General features: G+C 45.7%; 1 protein-coding gene across 5 annotated transcripts in view; it reads right to left on the bottom strand.

The window, feature by feature from the left end:
- Positions 1-14859: 14859 nt before the first annotated feature.
- Positions 14860-19734, bottom strand: part of Spop (speckle type BTB/POZ protein) — an 84353-nt gene continuing 79478 nt past the window's right edge. For all 5 annotated transcript variants that reach the window (XM_029566076.1, XM_029566074.1, XM_029566075.1 and 2 more), the window contains 2 exons: positions 16624-16766; positions 14860-15375 (listed from right to left, as the gene is read on the bottom strand). In XM_029566076.1, coding sequence (XP_029421936.1) covers positions 15231-15375; positions 16624-16766 — 288 coding nt within the window. In that variant the 3' untranslated portion in view covers positions 14860-15230. The remainder of the gene's footprint in view (positions 15376-16623; positions 16767-19734) is intronic.

Genomic DNA, 19734 nt, shown 5'->3' on the forward strand with positions numbered 1-19734 from the left:
GCTGCCAGGAGAACCGGGGGCTGGGGTGACAGGTGACAAGAGACACCACCAGCCCCACCAGGCAGAGGCAAGATGGGGTGGGGGTGGCACCTGCCAATTATGCTAAAGTCCTAGAGTAGTAGCTGACACAAATGCCACAAGAGACTTGGCACTCACCAGTTGGGGGCTGGATTCCAGTTCCACTGGAGACTTTGTTTCCTGTTGACCTGCCAAGCTTAAAAACTGACCCAATAATAAGTGGAGCCAAAGATGCCAAGTTCAAGGCTTTCCAGGTCATTATCTCAGAGCCACCTGGCTAGGTGGTCCTAAGGGACAAGTTGGCGCTTTCTGAACCTCAGAAGCTGCTGATGAAATGGTAACATAGTGTGCAGGGAGCCCTACCTGGTCCCCATCCTGAGATGGATTAGCTGGGTGCTCTTGGACAAAGGCTCATCTCCCAGCACCTCTTTAATTGAAAAAATGAAAATTCTCCCTACTTAAAGCATTGTTGGGGAGAGTAAATGAGATGTTCATCAAATGTCACTTCTCTCTTTGCTTTTGAAAATGGGTTTGTGCTAACTCTATCTAGTCTTGCTCCTGTGTCTGGGTGAGAGAGCCCCAGGCTGGTAGGAGATGTTGGTTCCTGTCCTGGTTCTGCCCCTTGATGCTTGTAGCAGAAACGGTTAATTGTCTCATATCTGTGATGGTTAATCTTGACTGGATTTAGAATCATCTAAGGGCCATACCTCTGGGTATGTCTATGAGGGTGTTTCCAGAGACGTTTCACCAAGGAAGGAAGTCTGGCCCAGCATGTGGGTAGGATCATCCCATGAGCTAGGGTCTTAGAATGAATAAATAGGAAAAAGTGAACAGAGCACCAGCATTTACCTGTCTGCCTCCTGACTGTGGTTGCAATGTGACCAGCTGCCTCACACTCCACTGCCATGGCTTCCCTGCCCTTTCAAACCATGAGCCCAAATAAACCCTTTCTCCCTTCCTCTGTTTTTATCAGGTCTGTCTTTGTTGCAGAAAAAAGAAAACTAACACAGAATCCTTTTCCCCTGTCTCCGTAGAAATAGGATTCTCAGTTGCTCACCAGGCACACGGCTGCCTGACAGTAATCCTACATTTCTCTGCCTCCCTTCTACATGTGGCCACATGACCAAGATCTGGCCAATAACATTTAAGCCAAGGGGTTATAGAGCAAGTCACAAACATCTTAAAATAAAGGTCTTTACCCTTTGTTCCTTCTTTGTTCCATCCTCCACCCTATCTAGAATATGTGACCACTAGCTACAGCTGCTACTAGACCATGGTGTGCCCTTTGATAGCTCAGCTGGTAGAGCAGAGGACTATAGATCATAAGGGTAAGTGCCACACACAAGTGGGAGACTGGTAAGCCGAATGAAAGCTTGGTCTCTGAAAACCATGGGCTAGAAATGCCATACTGGCCCTAAGATGCCTGCCTTCAGACTTCCATGTGAGAGAAAATGCAATTTCTATCATATTTAAGCCTTTTTGAATCTTTCTTTCTCTTAAGACAGGGTCTCATGTAGCCCTGGCAGGCCTGGATTGGCTATGTAGAAGAGGCTGGTCTTGAACTCCTCCTGATCTTCCTACCTCCCAAGTGCTGGGATTATAGGCATGTGCCACCACCTTCCCTGGTGTAGGTGTATGTCGTGTGTGTGTGTGTGTGTGTGTGTGTGTGTGTGTGTGTGTGTGTGTGTGTGTATACCTGTGGAGGCCAGAAGAGAGCATCAGATCCCTTGGAGTTACAGGTAGTTATGAGGCCCTCGACATAGGTGTTGGGAATGGAACTTGGGACCTAGAAAAGCAGCAAGCTCTCTTCTGATCCATCTCTCTGCTTTCCCACCCACCCATTTTTAAAAATTAGCTTGGAAGCCGGGTGTAGTGGCGCATGTCTTTAATCCTAGCCCTCAGGAGGCAGAGGCAGGCGAATCTCTGTGAGTTCAAGGCCAGCCTGGTCTACATAGTGAGTTCCAGGCCAGCTGGGGCTACAGGAAGACCCTGTCTCAAAAAGGCCAAAAAAAAAAAAAATTAGCTTAGGGTGTATCCACACATGTGGAGGTCAGAGGACAACTTGTGGGGAGTAGGTTCTCTTCTACCATGAGGGTCCTGGGGTTCAAACTGAGGTCCTCGGGCTTTGAGGCAAGTAACTTTACTCACTGAGCCATCTCCCTGCCCCCTAGGTCTCCATTTCTTGAAGCTATATCTGACTCAGTTTCCTCATCTGTAGAACTCAGACAATGTCTGCATACCTCAACACACCTCAGAAATATTTATAGACGCCTAGGGCAAGAAGGCACATGAGAAAGCTCTGACTTCCCCCATCCCCTGCCTCATTATTTGGAAGTGGAACAAGTTGCTGCCATATTTCAGGGAGCCCCAGGGGTTCCCTGCCCCTGTCTGAAGAGCCTCCAGGCCCTAAATTCAGTCCTCTCTTGTCTGAGTCCCCATACACATTCTGATGTTGGTGACACACAATCTCGTTAAGGGCCTGACTGATCCCAGCCAGATGGGATCCTAATTTAATTAAAACCCTTTAATTACCTGCAACAACACTGCTTTGGAAGTCCAAGGCAGAAGGGGGCCCATGATGGAGGGGGCATGTTGACAAGCTGAGGAGTGGCTGGGCTCTCAGCCCTCAGGGAGCCAGCATTGCCCACTGCATCTGCATCCTTGTGGCTACAGAGTACATGGAACAGCCAGCATGGCCAGAGTTCTGGCTGGTCTACAGGGCACAGCTGGGGGTGGTTGCAACAGACCAGGCAGGGCCTTGGGAGCAAAGTACTGGGCTCTGAGGCCTGATGCTGTCACTACTGGTTTTTGAGCTGAGTGCAGGACCTACATGACCTGCTGAAGGTTGGGTCTGGGACTTCTCAAGACTCTTCCCTACTTAGAGGGCACTCTGTGTAGGAGCAGCCAATGCTCAGAATTCTCCCCAACGGCCTGGCTTAGCAAGTGGGAACATCTCTACACCCATCAAAGGAAAGCCATGCCCTTAGATCTTTACCTCAGTGTCATTGTACTGGGGATAGGGGTGAAAGAGGGCCACTCAGGTGGGCTGCAGAGGGGTCATGTGGCTTGAGGACTCCTCCCTGTGACAGCAGAAGGAGCTCTAGCCAGGCCAGAGTCTGCCAAGCCCTGACAAGGACAGAGTGAAACCTAGACTTGTGAGCTGGGCTATTTTTAGGCCTCGTGGACATCATCCGTTAATACCCCTTCTGTTCTCTCTTAGTACTTATTCACTCAACAAATATTGTTTAATAAAGCCTCTCAAAGTTCCAGCTGGTCTCCACTGGGCCAGAAGATCCAGAGGTGTTGGTTCACATTGGAGCCATCGCCTCAGAGAAAAGTATTCTATTGGGGACAGTGTGATGTCAGGGGCTGGAACTGAAGCAAGAGCCCCAAAAGGAAGTAGCTCCAGAGGGTGGGAACCACAGGGCCACACCTTCCCCACCCGAGTCCCAGGTTACAGACCAGGAGCCTCTGGGTTTAACTGTATGGACGGGAACCCTCCAATACTGTGCCACTCTCAGCCCTTCCTCTCTTGACATTCTAAAACCTGCTTCTGGGGCTGGAGAGATGGCTCAGCGGTTAAGAGCACTGACTGCTCTTGCAGAGGACCGGGGTTCAATTCCCAGCACCCACATGGTGGCTACGAACCGTCGTTAACCCCAGCTCCAGGGGAATCCGAAGCCCTCTTCTGACCTCCTCGGCACTGCATGACACGGGTGCACTCACATACATGCAGGCAATACTACTCATACACATCCCTATTCCTAGCCTCTAAAGAGGCTGATCCTGACTTCCAATGCTGTGTACCTGTCAACTTGGGGACTCTCAGGCAATGTGGATGTCGAAAGACTAACCAGCGTGCACACAGGGACTCTTTGCCCTGAGGAGGGGACTGTGAACCTCCATCTGGATGGGCTAGACTGTACTTCCCCTAGGGAGCTACCTGACCCCAAGTGCCCTGGCACATCAAGTCTGTGTGGGAGGTCATACCTCACTGATGGTGTTCACTGCACATGTACCATTGGCATCCTTGCACTCCCCTCACCCCAGGAAGGGTGAGGGCAGCAGAAAACAGCATTAGTGTTGGTATACCTGGTACCTGTCCTTAATGGACTATGTTGTCTTCTCTAGAAAGGTCTTCAAAAGCCCAGTGAGCTTTTGGGAGAGATCTCTCTCTTTCTCTCTCTCTCTCTCTCTTTTTTTGAGGCAGGTTCTCTCTGTAGACCCAGCAGGCCTGAACTCACTATGTAGACCAGGCTCCAGGCGGGCCTTGAACTCAGAGATCTGCCTACCTCTGCCTCCCAAGAGCTGGGATTAAAGGCGTGTGCCACCACGCCTGGCTGGCTTTCTCTCTCTCAACTACCATCTTCTCTTCCCATTATATAGGGATCCTCACTCAGACTCCCTTTGTGGCTTGGAAAAGAACCATCTCCAGGGTGCCAGGGAGCCTGAGCACCCTTCTCTCTGAGATCAGGGCAAGGCCAGGCCCAGTGAGCATGAGTCTGAAGGGAGTAGGGGTTGAGTCTCACTTGCCATGATTGTGATCTAGTTCCCTGGTCTCTCTAGGCATTGAGCAGTAATTCTTTCCTCACCTGCACCTGCTCACATGGTGTCTGGGAGGGATAGACTGGCCCTGGCAGAGTGGCCAGTGTGGGATTGTTGTTATTCCACCCACCCCTACGTCATGGGCATCCCATGGCAGGAGGAAGATGGCTTCTCTTGTCCAGGGTGGGCTGTGCAGCCCAGCAAATAAGGAAGCATTCTGGAGCCAGGCTGCCTGCATTCTCACTCTGCCACTTCCTCACTGCAGAGTTCAGACAACTTGCTTGTATCTCCTTTCTTCATCTGTGGAATGGTGGTGCTCTTTCCTTCTCAAAAGGTTGCTGTTAGAACAAGCAAAACATCTGAACTATGTTTGGCACAGTTGCTGATTATAGCCACACCATAGTCCTCCACGATCCTGGTCCTGTCTGGACGGGAGGGGGAGAACGGCGACCATGGGCTCCACTTGCTCCAGGAAGAATGTGCAAGGAAAAAAAATACCCTAGGGAAGGTCAAAAGGCTGTCACATCTTCTTACAAAAGACACATTAAGGTTGGAGAGATGGCTTAGCAGTTAAGAGCATTGGCTGCTACTGCAGAGGATCTGAGTTTAGTTCCCAGCACCCACATAGCAGCTAGCAACCATCTATAACTCCAGTTCCAGGGGATCCAACACCCTCTTCTAACTTCTGTGGGCACTGTGTGACACGGGTGCACTTACATACATGCAGGCAAAATACTCAGACACATCAAAAAGAAATGTTTTGATTTTCCTTGATTCTGGATAAAAATCAGGGTCCTTTCTTGCAACCTGTAGCTCCAGGAGCCCAGACCCCACTTCTGCTGGCCCTGGAGAAGCCCCTTCCAGCAAGCGCTTCATCTGCGTAGCCCTCCAGAGTTCTTCTTACAAACATGTTCACAACTGTGAGAATATGGTGGCCAGAGTCTTTAGAAGGCGAGTTACCATCAAGAGCACAGTCCCCTAGGCACACTCTAGACCTGAGTGACACCCTGCCCCAGGCCAAACCCTGCTCCCTCCATTTCTCCTCACCCACTGTTATCATCTCTACCCACTTGGGAAAGAATGGCCTTCAGAGTCCCCAGTATCTCCTCTCCCTGGGTCAGGACAAGGCTAGCCAGCACTTTTGAAGGCAGTTGGGTTTGAGTCTTAGACCTCTCTCCTTTTCCCTGAGCAGTAGTTCTTCACCAACCTGCATGGCCCTGGGGTCCCTTCCTGGTACCCCAGTGAGTGTGAAAAGTTGTCCTGCCTTGGAATGGACTTTTTTTTTGTCTTTTTGAGACAGGGTCTCTCTGTAGCCCCAGCTGTCCTGGAACTCACTATGTAGACCAGGCTGGCCTCAAGCTCACAAAGATCCACCTGCCTCTGCCTCCCAAGTGCTGGGATTAAAGGCATGCGATACCATACCAGGCTTGGAATGGCCTCTTAAGGGTAAGATTTGGTCTGCTCAGCCTCACAGTGAGTTCCCTGAGGAGTGAGCCATTTCTTCCACTCTAGCAAGGTACACAGGGCTTGATCAGGAAGTCTCACTCACAGATGAATTCAGTAGCTATGAAATCTCCTATAGGGATGGAAAAACAGCTAAAGGGGCAGTTGCCCTCTTCCAGGCAGCTTCTGTAGGACATGAAAGCGATTCTGGTTTGAGGAGGCCACCAAGTTTAGGTACACAAGTGTAGAAAGGCATATAACTAGCCCATTTACCAGTCCTGGCAGCTCCTGGGCCTGGGATGGGGGGCCTCTGTCGCTCAGTCAGGCTCTGCCATCTGCCACATCTCCACAGAGATCAGAAATGAAGGGCTCATTGGAGGCAGGGTTTTTTTTTTTTTTCTTTCTTCTTTTTTTTTAATGCGGCAGGATCAGGCTCAAGATGTCACTCTAGTGAGCGGGACCGGAGACGAGAGAAATGTCTAGGAAAACAGGGGAGAAATAAATGGAAGCTTCCATGCTCCAGAAGGAGGGAGGAACAAGGAGCAGCAAAGACAGGAATAAGGAGAAGCAAATGGAGGAAGACCGGGCAGGGAAGATGGGCTTGATTTAGCATCCATCTTTCCCCGGCTATTCAGAAGGCAGCTGCTCAGGAAGCAGGGTTCTGGGTGCCAAGTCACTTCCTCCCGCCAACCCTTATTTTTATCACTACAAGCTGAAGTGGTTCTGTCCTGCCTCTTACTTCCCTCAGGAAGGTCTGCTCTCCTGACCTTTGGAGATACCACAATGATGACAATCAGGATCATAAATGAAAAACCCGAGTGATTTCCAGGTGACCAAAAGGTGCAGCCTCTTCCCGGGGACCCCAGCACTTCTTCCTCCTCCACACATGACAACAGTGAGATACCTGGAGCTAGCCAGTCTCTCCAGGACGCTTTCTCCAGAGCAGATACCGCTGTGAAGACCCCCACCCGACCCAGAAGGTGCTCATGTCAGTCAGTGCCTCATTGCAGATTTGTGTTTCAAGAAATCCTGAAAGGAAATGGACTCAAAAGGCCACATGTAGCATAGGTTAGAAACAGGAACTACCAGGACTGGAGAAATGGCTCAGCAGTTAGGAGCACTTACTACTCTTCAAAAGGACCTGGGTTCAGTTCCCAACATCCACATGGCAGCCAGCAACCACCTGTAACCCCAGCTTCAGGGGATCTGACACTTTTTTTTCCTGGCCTCCACAGGCACTGCATCTACCTGGTGCATTTACATGAGGCAAAAACTTCACACATATAAAATTAAAAATCTTTGAAAACAAGAAAGAGGAACCACAAAGCAATACCAGTAACACTCCAGTTTATCTTTCTGGAGGTTATATTTAATACCACGTGCTGTTAGGGTGACATGAATTTTCTCATGAACTTGTGAGACATCTGTTTGATATCCCCATTGTACAGGTAAGAAAATGAATGTTTACCCTGGCCAGAGTCACGTATGGCCCAGGACCCCCACATCGTTGCACTCTGACCCCAGCTTTCCCTGGTCCCTTCGTGCTACCTGGGCATGCCTCCTCCAACTCTTCACAGCTCAGACCATGCCTCACAGACCCCACCCTTTCCCAGAAGTTGTAGCCATTACCTCATTTCTACTTAACTCTGAAAAACACAGGACAAATACAAACTTGCTCACCTTCCCACTAAGACAGGCTGACTGGCTTCTATAGGACTCTCCTCACAGGCAGGCTTTCTTCTTGCCTGAGCCCATAAGACTCAGTCTCACTGCAGACTGCCCCTTCCCTCCCTACCGAGAGCTTAAATGGCTTCCTTTCTACTGGGTCTTCCCTAGCCCCCAGCTCTAAACATGCTCATGTTGGGGATGGAGAGATGGCTCAGTAGTGGGATAAGAGTGGGTACTGCTCTTGCAGAGGACCAGTTTGGTTCCCAGCATCCACATTGAGCAGCCCATAACTCCAATTCCAAAAGGATTGGATGTCTCTGGTCTCTTTGGATACTTATACTCACATGCACATACCCTTACACAGAAGCACACAATTTTAAAAAAAATTTTGTGTGTATGTGTGTGTTGCCTGTGTGTAAGTGCACCCATGTCATGCAATGCCCTGGGAGGACAAAAGAGGCCGTCGGATCCCCTGGAACTGCCATATGTCAAAGGCTTTCCCAGACACCCTGTCTTCAGTTCCTACCTGCCCCAGCTGCAATCTTTTCCCTGAAATGACCCTGGCTAGGTTCATCAAGGATTACCATATTGATAATTCCAGTGATTTTTTTAAAAAACTTTCTCGTGTTGACACTTTTTGTTTTTGCTTTTTGAGACAGCATCTATGTGGCCCTGGCTAGCCTAGAGCTCTCTATGTAGACCAGGCCAATCTCAAACTCACAGAGTGGCCTGCTTCTGTCCCTCTCCACTCCCCACAGTACTAGGATTAAAGGGATGCACCACCATGCCCAGCCTCTTGTTGACACACCAAACATATTTTGTCCTGGCTCTCGACTAGACTTTCCTCATACAGTTTTCTGGCCATCACCTCTCCTTTTTGGTGACTTCCTTTACTCATCTTTTTGACAGTATTGGGGGTTTATTATTATCTCTCATTAGATTCTGAATTCTCATGAGTACAAGGGGCAGTCAGTTTTACTCATGGTTGTGTGCCAAGAAACCAATATAGTCCTTGGCATGTATGTTGGATCTATAAATGAACTATTAGTAAACAGAAACTGTAAAACCTTTCTTATAGGGTCAAACAAGGCAAAAATCGTCTACTTTGATGGAGTAGAGGACCCTGGGGGGAATCACCCACTGGCAGTTGGCCAACTCAAATGCCAAAGAAAACTTTGGCTCAGATTTAATGGGGTGGGGGGTACAGCGTAGAGACCACAGTCCTGGAAGAACTGCTGATCATGGAGAACTCCTCGCAACTGATGCCTGCTTTCCATTTGTGCTCCAATCAACACACAGTACTAATACTGGTGAGAGAAATAAAAATGTGCTAATTTACCCAGTGAGATTAAAATCTGTAACATGATCATTGGTTCATGTATCAATGTCAGTGGATCTATAGATGAATAAAAATGCAGTATTTCATTTTGCCACTGAACAAGTACATTTTAAACTACTGTTGGATAACGGGTAAGTAACAAGGCTCAGATGTCAGAGGACAGGTCTGAAACCACACCAGTGCTATGCTGGAGCTGGTTTGCACTGGCTTTCTTGAGCCAATTGCTTAACTGTCAGGAATTTTGAGAGCTAGAGCTGTTAAATAGCTATTAAAAATTAAATTGTGGGGTTGGAGAGTTGGCTCCATGGTTAAGCACACTGGCTGCTCTTGCAGAGGATCCCAGTTCAGTTCCCAGCACCTACATGGCAGCTAACAATTGTAACTCCAGTTCCAGGGGATTCGACATCCTCTTCTGATCTCTGTAGGCATTGCACACACTTGGTACACTTACATGCATGCAGGCAAAACACTCATACACATTAAAAAAAAATGAAAAAAATCTTAAAAAATTAAATTGTAGGCTGGGTGTGGTGGCGCACACCTTTAATCCCAGCATTTGGGAGGCAAGGGTGGGAGGAGCTCAGTGAGTTCCAGGCCAGCCTGGTCTACCAAGTTCCAGGCCAGCTGGGGCTACAGGAGATCATCACAAAAAAAAAAAAAAAAAAAGAAATTAAATTGTATAACAATTTGTACATGCAGCAGTAAGTACTCAAAATCTCTTCCTACTCATTTCACATCTTACTACATCTGTAGGGTCTACACAGTGGAGCTGTACAAGAGAACAGGGCTTCCCACATCTCCACATCTCTTCCCATTCTCATTCAGTAAGGTCACCTTGGAGATGTGAAATCAGTCTTGGTCAGAGTATTTACATCATGGGACTAGCAGAGGGCTTCTGTATTTAGAGCTGACTAGCATAGTTTTAGTAGTGCACCAGTGAAGCACCGGCCCATGAAAACATTTCTGTGAAGCAAAATTCTTCTTGAAAGATAGGCTGAAGAAACACAGAAATACATGTTTAAGAAATTCTCATAATAGTGTAAGAATTGAAGCTGGCCATTTTCTTTCTCAAAGCTACAATTATTCTACAAACATGATCTTCACTGCACTACAAATTTCAGCCACTAAAGTGTTTATAACATAGGACAACCTGTACATCATTACTTCTGGACAAAAACCCATGTGCTGACTAGATTGAGATTTGTTTTTGTTTTTTGAGAGGGTCTCACTACGTAGCCCTGGCTGTCCCGGAACTTACCATGTAGACCAGGTCGGTTTTGAATTCAGAGATCTTTCTGCCTCTGCCTCTTGAGTGCTAGGACTAAAGGCATGCAACACTACTCCCTGGCTTGAAATAAGTTCCTAAAAGGAGGTGGTTCACTTTCTCTCTCACTGCTAAGTTTCTGGAAAGACCTGATTCTCAGTTCTTTGATTTATTAGCCTTGGCTTCTGCCCCCACCAAGACTGAAAGTGCTCTACGGTAAGCACTGACTGCCTTATGCTTTTTTAAAATATTTTTACACTTATGCTAAGTCTAACAACAACACATCTTTCTAGCCCTCAGTTCTCTGGTCTCTCTGGTTTGTTTCTGCATCCTCCACTAGACTTAATTAGTAGCACAGAAATTCTACCCTCTACCCTCACCTAAACTTGCAAAGTCTGGGGTCTCCTAAGTGCTCCAAGGAATCTGCATAATCAGTGGCCTGAGCTTTAGTCTCTGACCACAACGAAGTCTCCTCTTTCTTGGATGTCTGTTTTCTGCCACAAAAATGAATTTTGTGACCACCTCTTTCTTCTTCAGTTTGGAAAGAGCTCACCTTTAAGAGCCTCAAGAGCTTAGACCTCTCAGCCTTTTCCTGAGTCTTGAGTGGGCAAGCCCATATCACTGCAGGGCAAACATGGATTTAGTTCTTAGGTCTAAGCCCCAAATATTCCATTGCCTGCTCTGATTTCTTGGCTGTGGGCCGAATAATGTGACCTTGAGGAAGTCCTATCACCACCTTCCAAAGTCACGTAACCGGAAGGAAAGGGAGCTACAGGAGACAAACCCGAAAGTGCTCAGGCCTGTGACATTTGTCAGCTGCACATACTGGTGCTACATTCCTGTACAAGAGTGATGTGTATTTTATCTTCATAATGTCTTTCCCCTAGAGTTGATCCCGTTCAACTCCTTAATCGTTTCTGCTGCTTGTATTGAATTCCCTCAAGTCTACAATTCTTTCTTCTCAGAGCCACAGAAATCAGCACCAAACAGTATTGCAGATGCCACTTCCTTCTCTAGCATTGCAGGATTTATAGGAGGGAGCACTCATCTTGCTAATGGCTTAGAGGCATAAAGACCCCACCAGTCAACATTCAAGTTTCTGTTCTCATCTGGAGGTCAAAGCTTCCGGCTCTCCCGGCTCATTAGCCCAAAGACCCGATCGTCCTACACCTGCTTTTTTGCTCACTGCATCCATGGTGTCCACCTATTGGGTCAAGGGGTCCACAGTGGCACAGTCACCTCTGAAATTAAAAGGGGGAAAGCACATCTACCTTGCGCAGACACGTACACAGCAGCCCAACGATACTCACCTGAATGCTAGATTAGTCAGAAAGCCATCAGAAATGAATCTAAATGATGGAGGGCAGAGTTCGGTGAAGTCATGAGACAAAGGAAACACACAGGGCCCAGGCTGATTAAAAAGATAATTAGTTGTAGAAAACAAGGTTGGGTTCCAGCCAAGAATTTGTCATTGACAAAGGTACACCAGAAGGGCCAACGCAGTCATGTTGGGGGGACTTAGCTGTTCTTTTATAGGAGTTGAAGGGCCAGAACAAAACCCCAGTCAGTTTCAAAGTGCAGCTCCACTCCCCCTTTGTTTGTTGTTCTGCTCATAAACACACAAGCTGTTTCCTTTCATCTGCACAGGCTCATCCAATATGGAGATCCCACAATAGATTGAAGCCAGATTTAAAAAGGACACTCAGAACACTGGTCCAGCCAGAGATCTTCTGGCCTAGCATAGGATCTTCATGTTCCTGCCTGGAATTGGGGGGTGGGGAGGCAGCTCTTTGAGAGCTAAAGGTCAGCAGCCTTATCAGTGAAAAGGAAAAGAGGGGCTTTTCTTTCACAAATTGTTCAAACCTATAAAGACCTCCAAGGTGCCTAATAACAACAGACAGGTTTAATCTCCATGTAGGAAATGGGATTTTTTTTTTTTTTTTTTTGGCTATGGATGGCCAGATATGAGGAGCTGACCATAGGGAGGTCGGGAGATGGAGATACTGCCAGATACTCTATTTGAACCTAAAACTGCAAGTCCAAAGGTTCTGCAGAACTAGTTGTCTGAAATATTGTTTTGATAAATAAGCCATATCCTTGTGGAATTGCAATCTCCAACTGTTCCACTGGCACGGACATCTCCGTAGTGACAGCACATGCCCCAGATTGTGGAGTTAACTTGAATTAAATTTCAGATGTGGGGGAGCTAAGGGAAGGGGTGGTGGCAGTGGGAGGTTTATGAACAGTATGCTGGGGCTCTGATGTTGTCATAACCAGATGGCTTCAACTGTATCATTTAAATAAAAACAAACATGTCCAGAAATAATGTAATGACAGAGAAACGTTGAACAGCTTCACCTAGACCTGAAATTCCAACAGCTTCCTACCCAAAGTGAAGTCTATGTTGGAAATTCTGCAAGTATGGAAAATCCCACATAAGACCCTCATCCTGCTTTTTAGAGCTAGGTGTAAAGACTGCTACCCTCCTGGGGGCACATTCTCTGAGTCCACTGTCCCCAGCACAGAGCTGTGAGTGAAGTTCAGAAAAATCCACTTCACCTCCTGGAAGCTCTGAAGAACAGGCCAGTAGAGGCACCTTTCTGGAACTTTGTTCTTGTTATTTCCAGAGGAAGCAAGCTTCACTTCCAATTTTGTACCTAAGCACTCCAGAAATGGAACTTCCTCCATTCCTTATGTAATTTTCAGGATATGACATTAGAAGATCTGGTGCTCAGTACTTGTGTGACCTTTCCTCAGCTTCAGCTTCTCCCAGCTGTCGACCAGCACTATCTATCACCTGTCCAACCAAACTCATCAACAGGATGGGCAGCTGAAAAGGGACACTGTAGATGAAGGTCTCAGGTGAACTGAGGGCTGTAGAACAAACAGTTGCCCAAAAGGTGATATGGGTATAGAGGTTTTGCATCCACCCTGATAGCTACGTTAGTGTGTAAACCTGGAGAGTGCCAAGGTGGCACAGGTCAGCAGCCAGTGCACAGAGAACTGCGCACTTCCTCACAGAGGTCACGCTCAAGAAGAAACTGGGAAGGGCAGAGTGCTTTTTATAAACAGGTCTCAACTTTGATTATACTGTCACTAGACCATTTATGATCATTCCAAAGGTGGTTACACAATGAAAACTGGAAAATTTGCCAAGAGTAATATCATCGAAAGGAAATAGAAGGTGAAACAGGCTTGGCCAAATGGATGATGCATCTTCTAGTATATCCCACTGTCTTAACATGGAATGCTATGAAACCTGGAGGCCAAGAGCATTCTTCTGAGTTTACTGGCACTTAAAACAATAGCTTTTCTGGAAACACATCAAGTCAATGACAAGACCCACCAGAGACAATAACTTCTCTTTATTTAATCTCCATATTCATGTCCCCTGAATAGTCTATTTTGTTAGGAGAAAGGAAATTGGGAATTAGGTGTTAAAACACAAAGGGTGGCTAGGTGTGGTAGAGCACACTTCTAATCATAGCACTTGGGAGGCAGAGGCAGGTAGTTCTCTGAGAGCTGGGGACCTGCAGGGCTACAAAACGGGACCTTGTCTCAAAAAAACAACCAAACTATACAGGGTGCAGAGAAGCCCACTCAATGATTTGGCAGAGTAGGATCTGTTCCTCTCCCTATCAGACGTAGATGTCAGATCCTCAAGGACAAAAGACTGGCAGATGCTGATAGCTCACAAAGGGAACTTGAGATTATGGAGAATAAATAAATCTCTACTGCTTCTTAGACATTTCAAACATAATCCCTGCATGATGAAGATCAAACTAGGGCTTCAAAATCAATAGCAAGAAACTCAGACTCAAGAGACAAGCCAGGTGAGTAAAACAAAAGACCAGAGAAACCACACAGTACAAAATAGTAATTATTTATATTTTCAAAAAGAAAAAAATTAACATTTGGAAGTTCTCCCCTGTAGGAAGAGGGGCTAATCAGAATGAACAGGACTGGCTCCCACGCAGGCGGTAAGTCAGGTATGAACAGCAGGGCAATCTGGGCTGGGATTTTTTTTCACATAGCAATAACAATAAAATTTCCTTTTCTTTTTGTTTTATGTGTTTTTGTTGTTGTTGTTGCCTTTTTTTTTTTTTTTAAGAAAAAGGGAGGGGGAAGGGAAGAGAAAATCAGAGAAAAATGCCAAAAAACATTTCCCACGATATCTAAAAACAGAACCGTATTTCTTGTCAAGACTATGAATTCTGGGGAAAATTTTTTCCAGTTTTCAACACCAATAAAGATTTCTGCAAAAGTCACTACCATCAAAACACTCATCTTCCAGATCAAATAACCTCCCTCCCCTTTTGCCTTCACTTGTCACTTTTCATAAGAGGACAAAAGGATGTATTCTACTCTTGCAAACAGTAAGTGCTAACAAGCAGAGAGCTCTTCTGATACTTGCATGGTAGTGAAGAGTTTTCGCAAGCATCCCAGGTTTAGCACAGTTGGAAGGACTAAAATTTGTTTCTCTCAACATAAAGATTACTGGACTCCACAAACTGATTTTTTGAAAAAATTCTTTCTTCTTTCCTTTTCCCTTCTCTTAAAAACTAAACGTCCTTTTTTTCCATTTTGCTCCAGGCACCTGCTGGTTTGTTCTGCTCAGTCAGATGCAGGCAAGCTTCTCCGAAGTACTGCTGCTGGGGTGTGCTTGGGGCCAACACCTAAACTGAATCCAAGTGCCAAACTTGGCCTGGCCATAGGGAACACGGTGACACAGCAACAGGGTTTATTAGGTTGAGTAGCCCCGAGTCCCGGGCCCTTCCCTCCCCCCGGTCCCCTAAGTTATTTAGTGCTGTTTTAAAAGTCTGGGGCCACGATGCAGTCTTCCCCGAAACAGAGTAAGAGCTCCACAGATTGCGCTGTCTACCTGGTGGTCAGTGGCAGCAACAGTGGCTGCTGCTTCTGGAAAATAAATGAAGTCTGACAACTGGCAGGATCTTAGGATTGCTTCAGGCGTTTACGTGGGGGCCCCAGGAACGGGCACTGTGCTGAAGCCAGAGAGCGGTATGCTTCAGCCACCAAGTGGGGATGTGACACCACCATTGACTTCCACCCAGAGGTCTCCAAGACATCCGAAGCATGACTAGGAGAAACGGGAGAGAGGTTACCAAAGGCAGTGTGCAAAAAGATGAACTGAACAGCTACCTAGATAGCCCACTTTTCCCATGTGGTGTAAAAGGTGTTAATATAACTAACACCACCAAGAAAGAACCTTGAATAATATGCATCAGAATTTGCTTGCTAGACAATGTTCAGACTGGTGATTGGACTATGGCTCTTGTAATTCTTAAAATTTGGATTCTAAGTCACATACTCTCAAAAAGTGGGATGTTTATAGACTCTTAACATTGTCAATGATCTTTATAGTCACTGATGCTAAAAAAAGAGAAAGACCAAGGCCTTCCTTCATCAGCCAGCTCTGAGCTTCTGCCTAGCTTTGCCATTTGAGTCTTATTACCGAAAGGAAGGTGGTGGCCATGGCCTATCTGACTATCAGAAAAGTAGAGATAGTAACCCTACTCTACTCAATGGTTGAGTTACCTTCTGAAAAGTTAACAGGTACACATCCAACATATAGCGAGCATCAAACAGAACCAATACTTTTCCTCTTCTGTTTCAAATGGTAACTCCTCAGAAACAACCTTATAACTAAATCTAGAGGATACTACTTCCTGTATTTGGACATTTTCTGTGTTAAAAATTGTTCATTCTCTACCTGGAACATCTTAGACTTGTTCAATCCCAAGACGCTGTTGTAAGGGCTTTTTCCTTTTTTCTCCTAAACTTTGTTCCCCATCAGGCAAGAGGGAACAAGGGGAATGTGCCCTATAGTTCTAACTTGTCTTAGCCCCTTCAAAATACTTACAAAAGTACTGTGGCTAGGTCACCTGTCACTTGGGATGAAGTAACAGATTTGGTAGAATGTTATCTGAGGATACAGGGAGACCCTGTCTCAAAAAGACAAAAAACAAAAACAGACAAACAAACAAAAAACCCAAAACTTCTAATCTCCTGGAAATCTTTGTCTTTTATGGTGTCAGTGAAAGTGAAGTTGTTATTATTTGGGGCACATGGCTTCTCCAGGCCAGCCAGCTATTACTCATCAATTCCTATCACTATTTGGAAGCAAGCTCTTCAGCCACCGCTAGGACTTGATTCATGACAGCAAAACCATTTTCATACTGTCAAGCAGAAGGAAAAGATGAAAACTCTATACTTACTACCAAAAGGTTAATGAAGCTACTTGCCCATTTTACTCACTAATTCAAAGTCTTTCTCATTTCTTTATCCCAATTATTCTGAAAGAGGAACTTTGAAGACGCCAACTCACTAGTTGATGAAATCCACTGCCTGAGTTTTCAGCTGATCTGCACTGTGGAGGTCAGCCAGGATGAGAATTTCTGCAGCGTTCTCCACAGACAGGTTACTGCAGAGGGCATCCTCGCACATGACCTTCAAACGCTCCAGGGCATACTGTAAAACATAAGCAGTGCTGTTGTCAGAGCAGCAATTGCTCTGGGCTGACCGCTACTGAACTGTTCTCTTTAGCGGTACTGCTGTATAACTGGATACCTAAACAGAATTGCAGAGTGCAGGAAAATCTATGGCAACTGTAAAACATAGCCACACTCTGAAGTTTCGTTGTTTAAGCTTGAAATGAAGACAGCTGGAATAATGTGGGTAGCTTCTATCAAATTCTAAAGTCTACCTGTTAGAAAATGGCAGTCAGAGCAGATTTATATCCTGAAGTTCACTGAGTTCCTTAAACCACCATCCCTTACCCTGACAATGAGGCAAATCAACAGAACCTTATACTTCAACTTCTACAATCCTTCTACTTAGAGCAGACTGGCTGAAGCACAGTCCTTTCTACGTAAACATTGTCACTACCCTGCCAGGATACCCCGACTGACCCATCAAGCTGTGCAAAGGAACCCTGTGGTGGTTTTCACCAGCATCTCTGCCACACACTGTTCCTGAGTGAGGGTGAACCAAGGACTTCCTATGAAATAGGAGAGGATAAATCAAGTCCTATTTTATTTGGGTTAAGATTCTCAGGGCAAAAGAACAAAGCAGCAGAAACTGTGAATCCAGTTTCATTTTAAAAACTTCTTATTTTCTAAGTAAACAGCACAAATGTTCTGAAAATGGAAGGTCTAGGTTAATGCTAGGCACACTGACCCTGCTCACTGGGTCTGATGCAACTCTTTGACTCACTCTCTCATGCAACATTATGAACTTACTAGAGAATTTCAGGACTACAAAGAGGAAGGAAATAAAAGTAGCATAAAACAAAATGTCATTAATCAGTTCACAGGAGAAAAGCTTGCTGTGAGGCTTTCCAGTCTCCTTACAGGACCCACGCCTTGAGGGCCTCAGAACTGGATGACATAACACCCCTCTGGGCTGAATCATGGCAATCAAACCAAGACAATGTCATTGTTATGAATTCTGGGTGAGGAGGCTATCTGCTGGCACTGATCTCCTGCAGCAAAGAAGAGTTTTATTGGTTTTGGTGCCGCTTTAATTTTTCACTTTGAGTAACTAGAACAGTTTCCATGGAAAAATGGGAATGACACTAGACAAGAATGAGGTTGCTGTTTTTGTTTTAAAGACTGGGACGGTTGAGTAAATGTTGAAGTTCTGTACTGGGCTACACAGACTACACCTCCTTATCCTTTCCAATACATTCTTTTAAAAGGACTTTTGCTGTGAATAGCTCTGATCCCTACTGCATAATTAGACAAAAGTAGCCATTCTCATCCCTAGGGGGACCAAGTTTTTTTTCTTAATTATGCTTCTGAAAAACCTGCCTAATGGCAGTACTTACTTGGGAGATTGAAATTGTGTCTCCTAGGCCTGGCCAACGTGTTTTGTTTTGTTTTGGGTCTAATTACACACATCCCCAAGAGACTGGAAAAGCGCAGAAGAAGCTGTTTCATCCTCTTGGGTAAGTTCTAGATGTTTAGATCCTTCCATGAAAAGATTTCTTACTAAAACTCATAGGGAGGTGTAAAGGTAAAACATACTTTCACATAGGCTTGGAGCAAAGGCTGCCTAATGGGAAATTCTGAATGGAATATGAAAATGCACCCTTCAGTTACTTCTCATTCATAAATTTAAAACACTCTTGGGACTCAACTGCTTTATCTTTTAAAATTAGAAGGCAACATACCGTATTGAAAATACTATCCCTGAGTTACAGTTCTGGCTGATCCCCGTGCCCTGTTACCAGTCAGTTCTATGGCTGAGAATGAAAACCGAGGGACACAGAAGTTTAACTTTGACTGTAAAAATGTACAACTTTGAGCATTAGTATTTCTGTCTAAAAAGTAGGCTCTGCAAAATTAATCATTCTTACAGGATTTAGAAGATGAGGGAATAAACACCTGATGTGTATAGGCATAGTGAACACTTCATTGGAAACCAGAGGCAGGTCAGGCAGAACTGTAGAAACCTTATGAAAAGTGAGCATTTGGCTAGGCTTGTGTATACATATGTATCATTTCGGCACTGGGGAGCTAAGGCAGGATGATTGTGAGTTCAAGGTCAGCATGGACTAAAGAGTGAGACCCTGTCTCAAAACAAACAAGGGGCTGGAGAGATGGCTCAGCGGTTAAAAGCACGGGCTACTCTTGTAGAGGACCAGGGGTCAGTTTCCAGCACTCACATGACAGCAACTGTCTGTAACACCATTTCTAGGGGATCCGACACCCTCTTCTGACCTCAACAAGCATTGCACGACACAGGTGCACTTACATGCATGCAGGCAATACACTAATACATGCAAAATAAAAATATTAAAAACAAACAAAATGAGCACTAGGCTGTGTATTTTATTTTATCCAGCTTGCAATAAATATTTTTCTACTGTCTCAGCTGAAACCAAGTTTTCCCTGACAGAACTGATGCTGACTGGAAGAGTGTAGTTTTCAGGCTGCTAACTGTACTAATAAAGTCTTGAAAGGTGGTAAGAAGGATATAGTTAGTATTTCAATATTCACTGAGAGCACTGATTGGGTCTACACACCTCATCTTCCACAAATACTCCAAAATGCCCATCAATAAAGATAAAACCTCTGTTTTATGTCCAGGTACTTTCCTCTGTCCTTAGGCACAAAGGGAAGCTGGACTACAGTTTTCCTGAGCAAAACCTGGGAAGGCGGCTGAGCATGGTGGCACAGTCCTTTAATCCCAGCACTCAGGAGGTAGAGGCAGGCGAATCTCTGTGAGATCCAGGGTAGCCTAGTCTATATAGGGAGTTCCAGGCTAGCTGGGGTTTCAGGGAGACTCTGCCTCAAAAACAAACAAAAACAAACACAAAAAACCCTGGGAAGACACCAGGTGTGGTGGTATACCCTTTTGGTCCAAGCACTGAAGAAGCAGAGATAGGTAGATCTCTGTGAGTTCCAGGCCAGCCAGGGCTACATAGTGAGACCCT

The sequence above is a fragment of the Nannospalax galili genome, unplaced genomic scaffold (genome assembly GCF_000622305.1).
Source record: "Nannospalax galili isolate Female #2095 unplaced genomic scaffold, S.galili_v1.0 scaffold95, whole genome shotgun sequence".
NCBI classification, from domain to species: Eukaryota; Metazoa; Chordata; class Mammalia; order Rodentia; family Spalacidae; genus Nannospalax; species Nannospalax galili.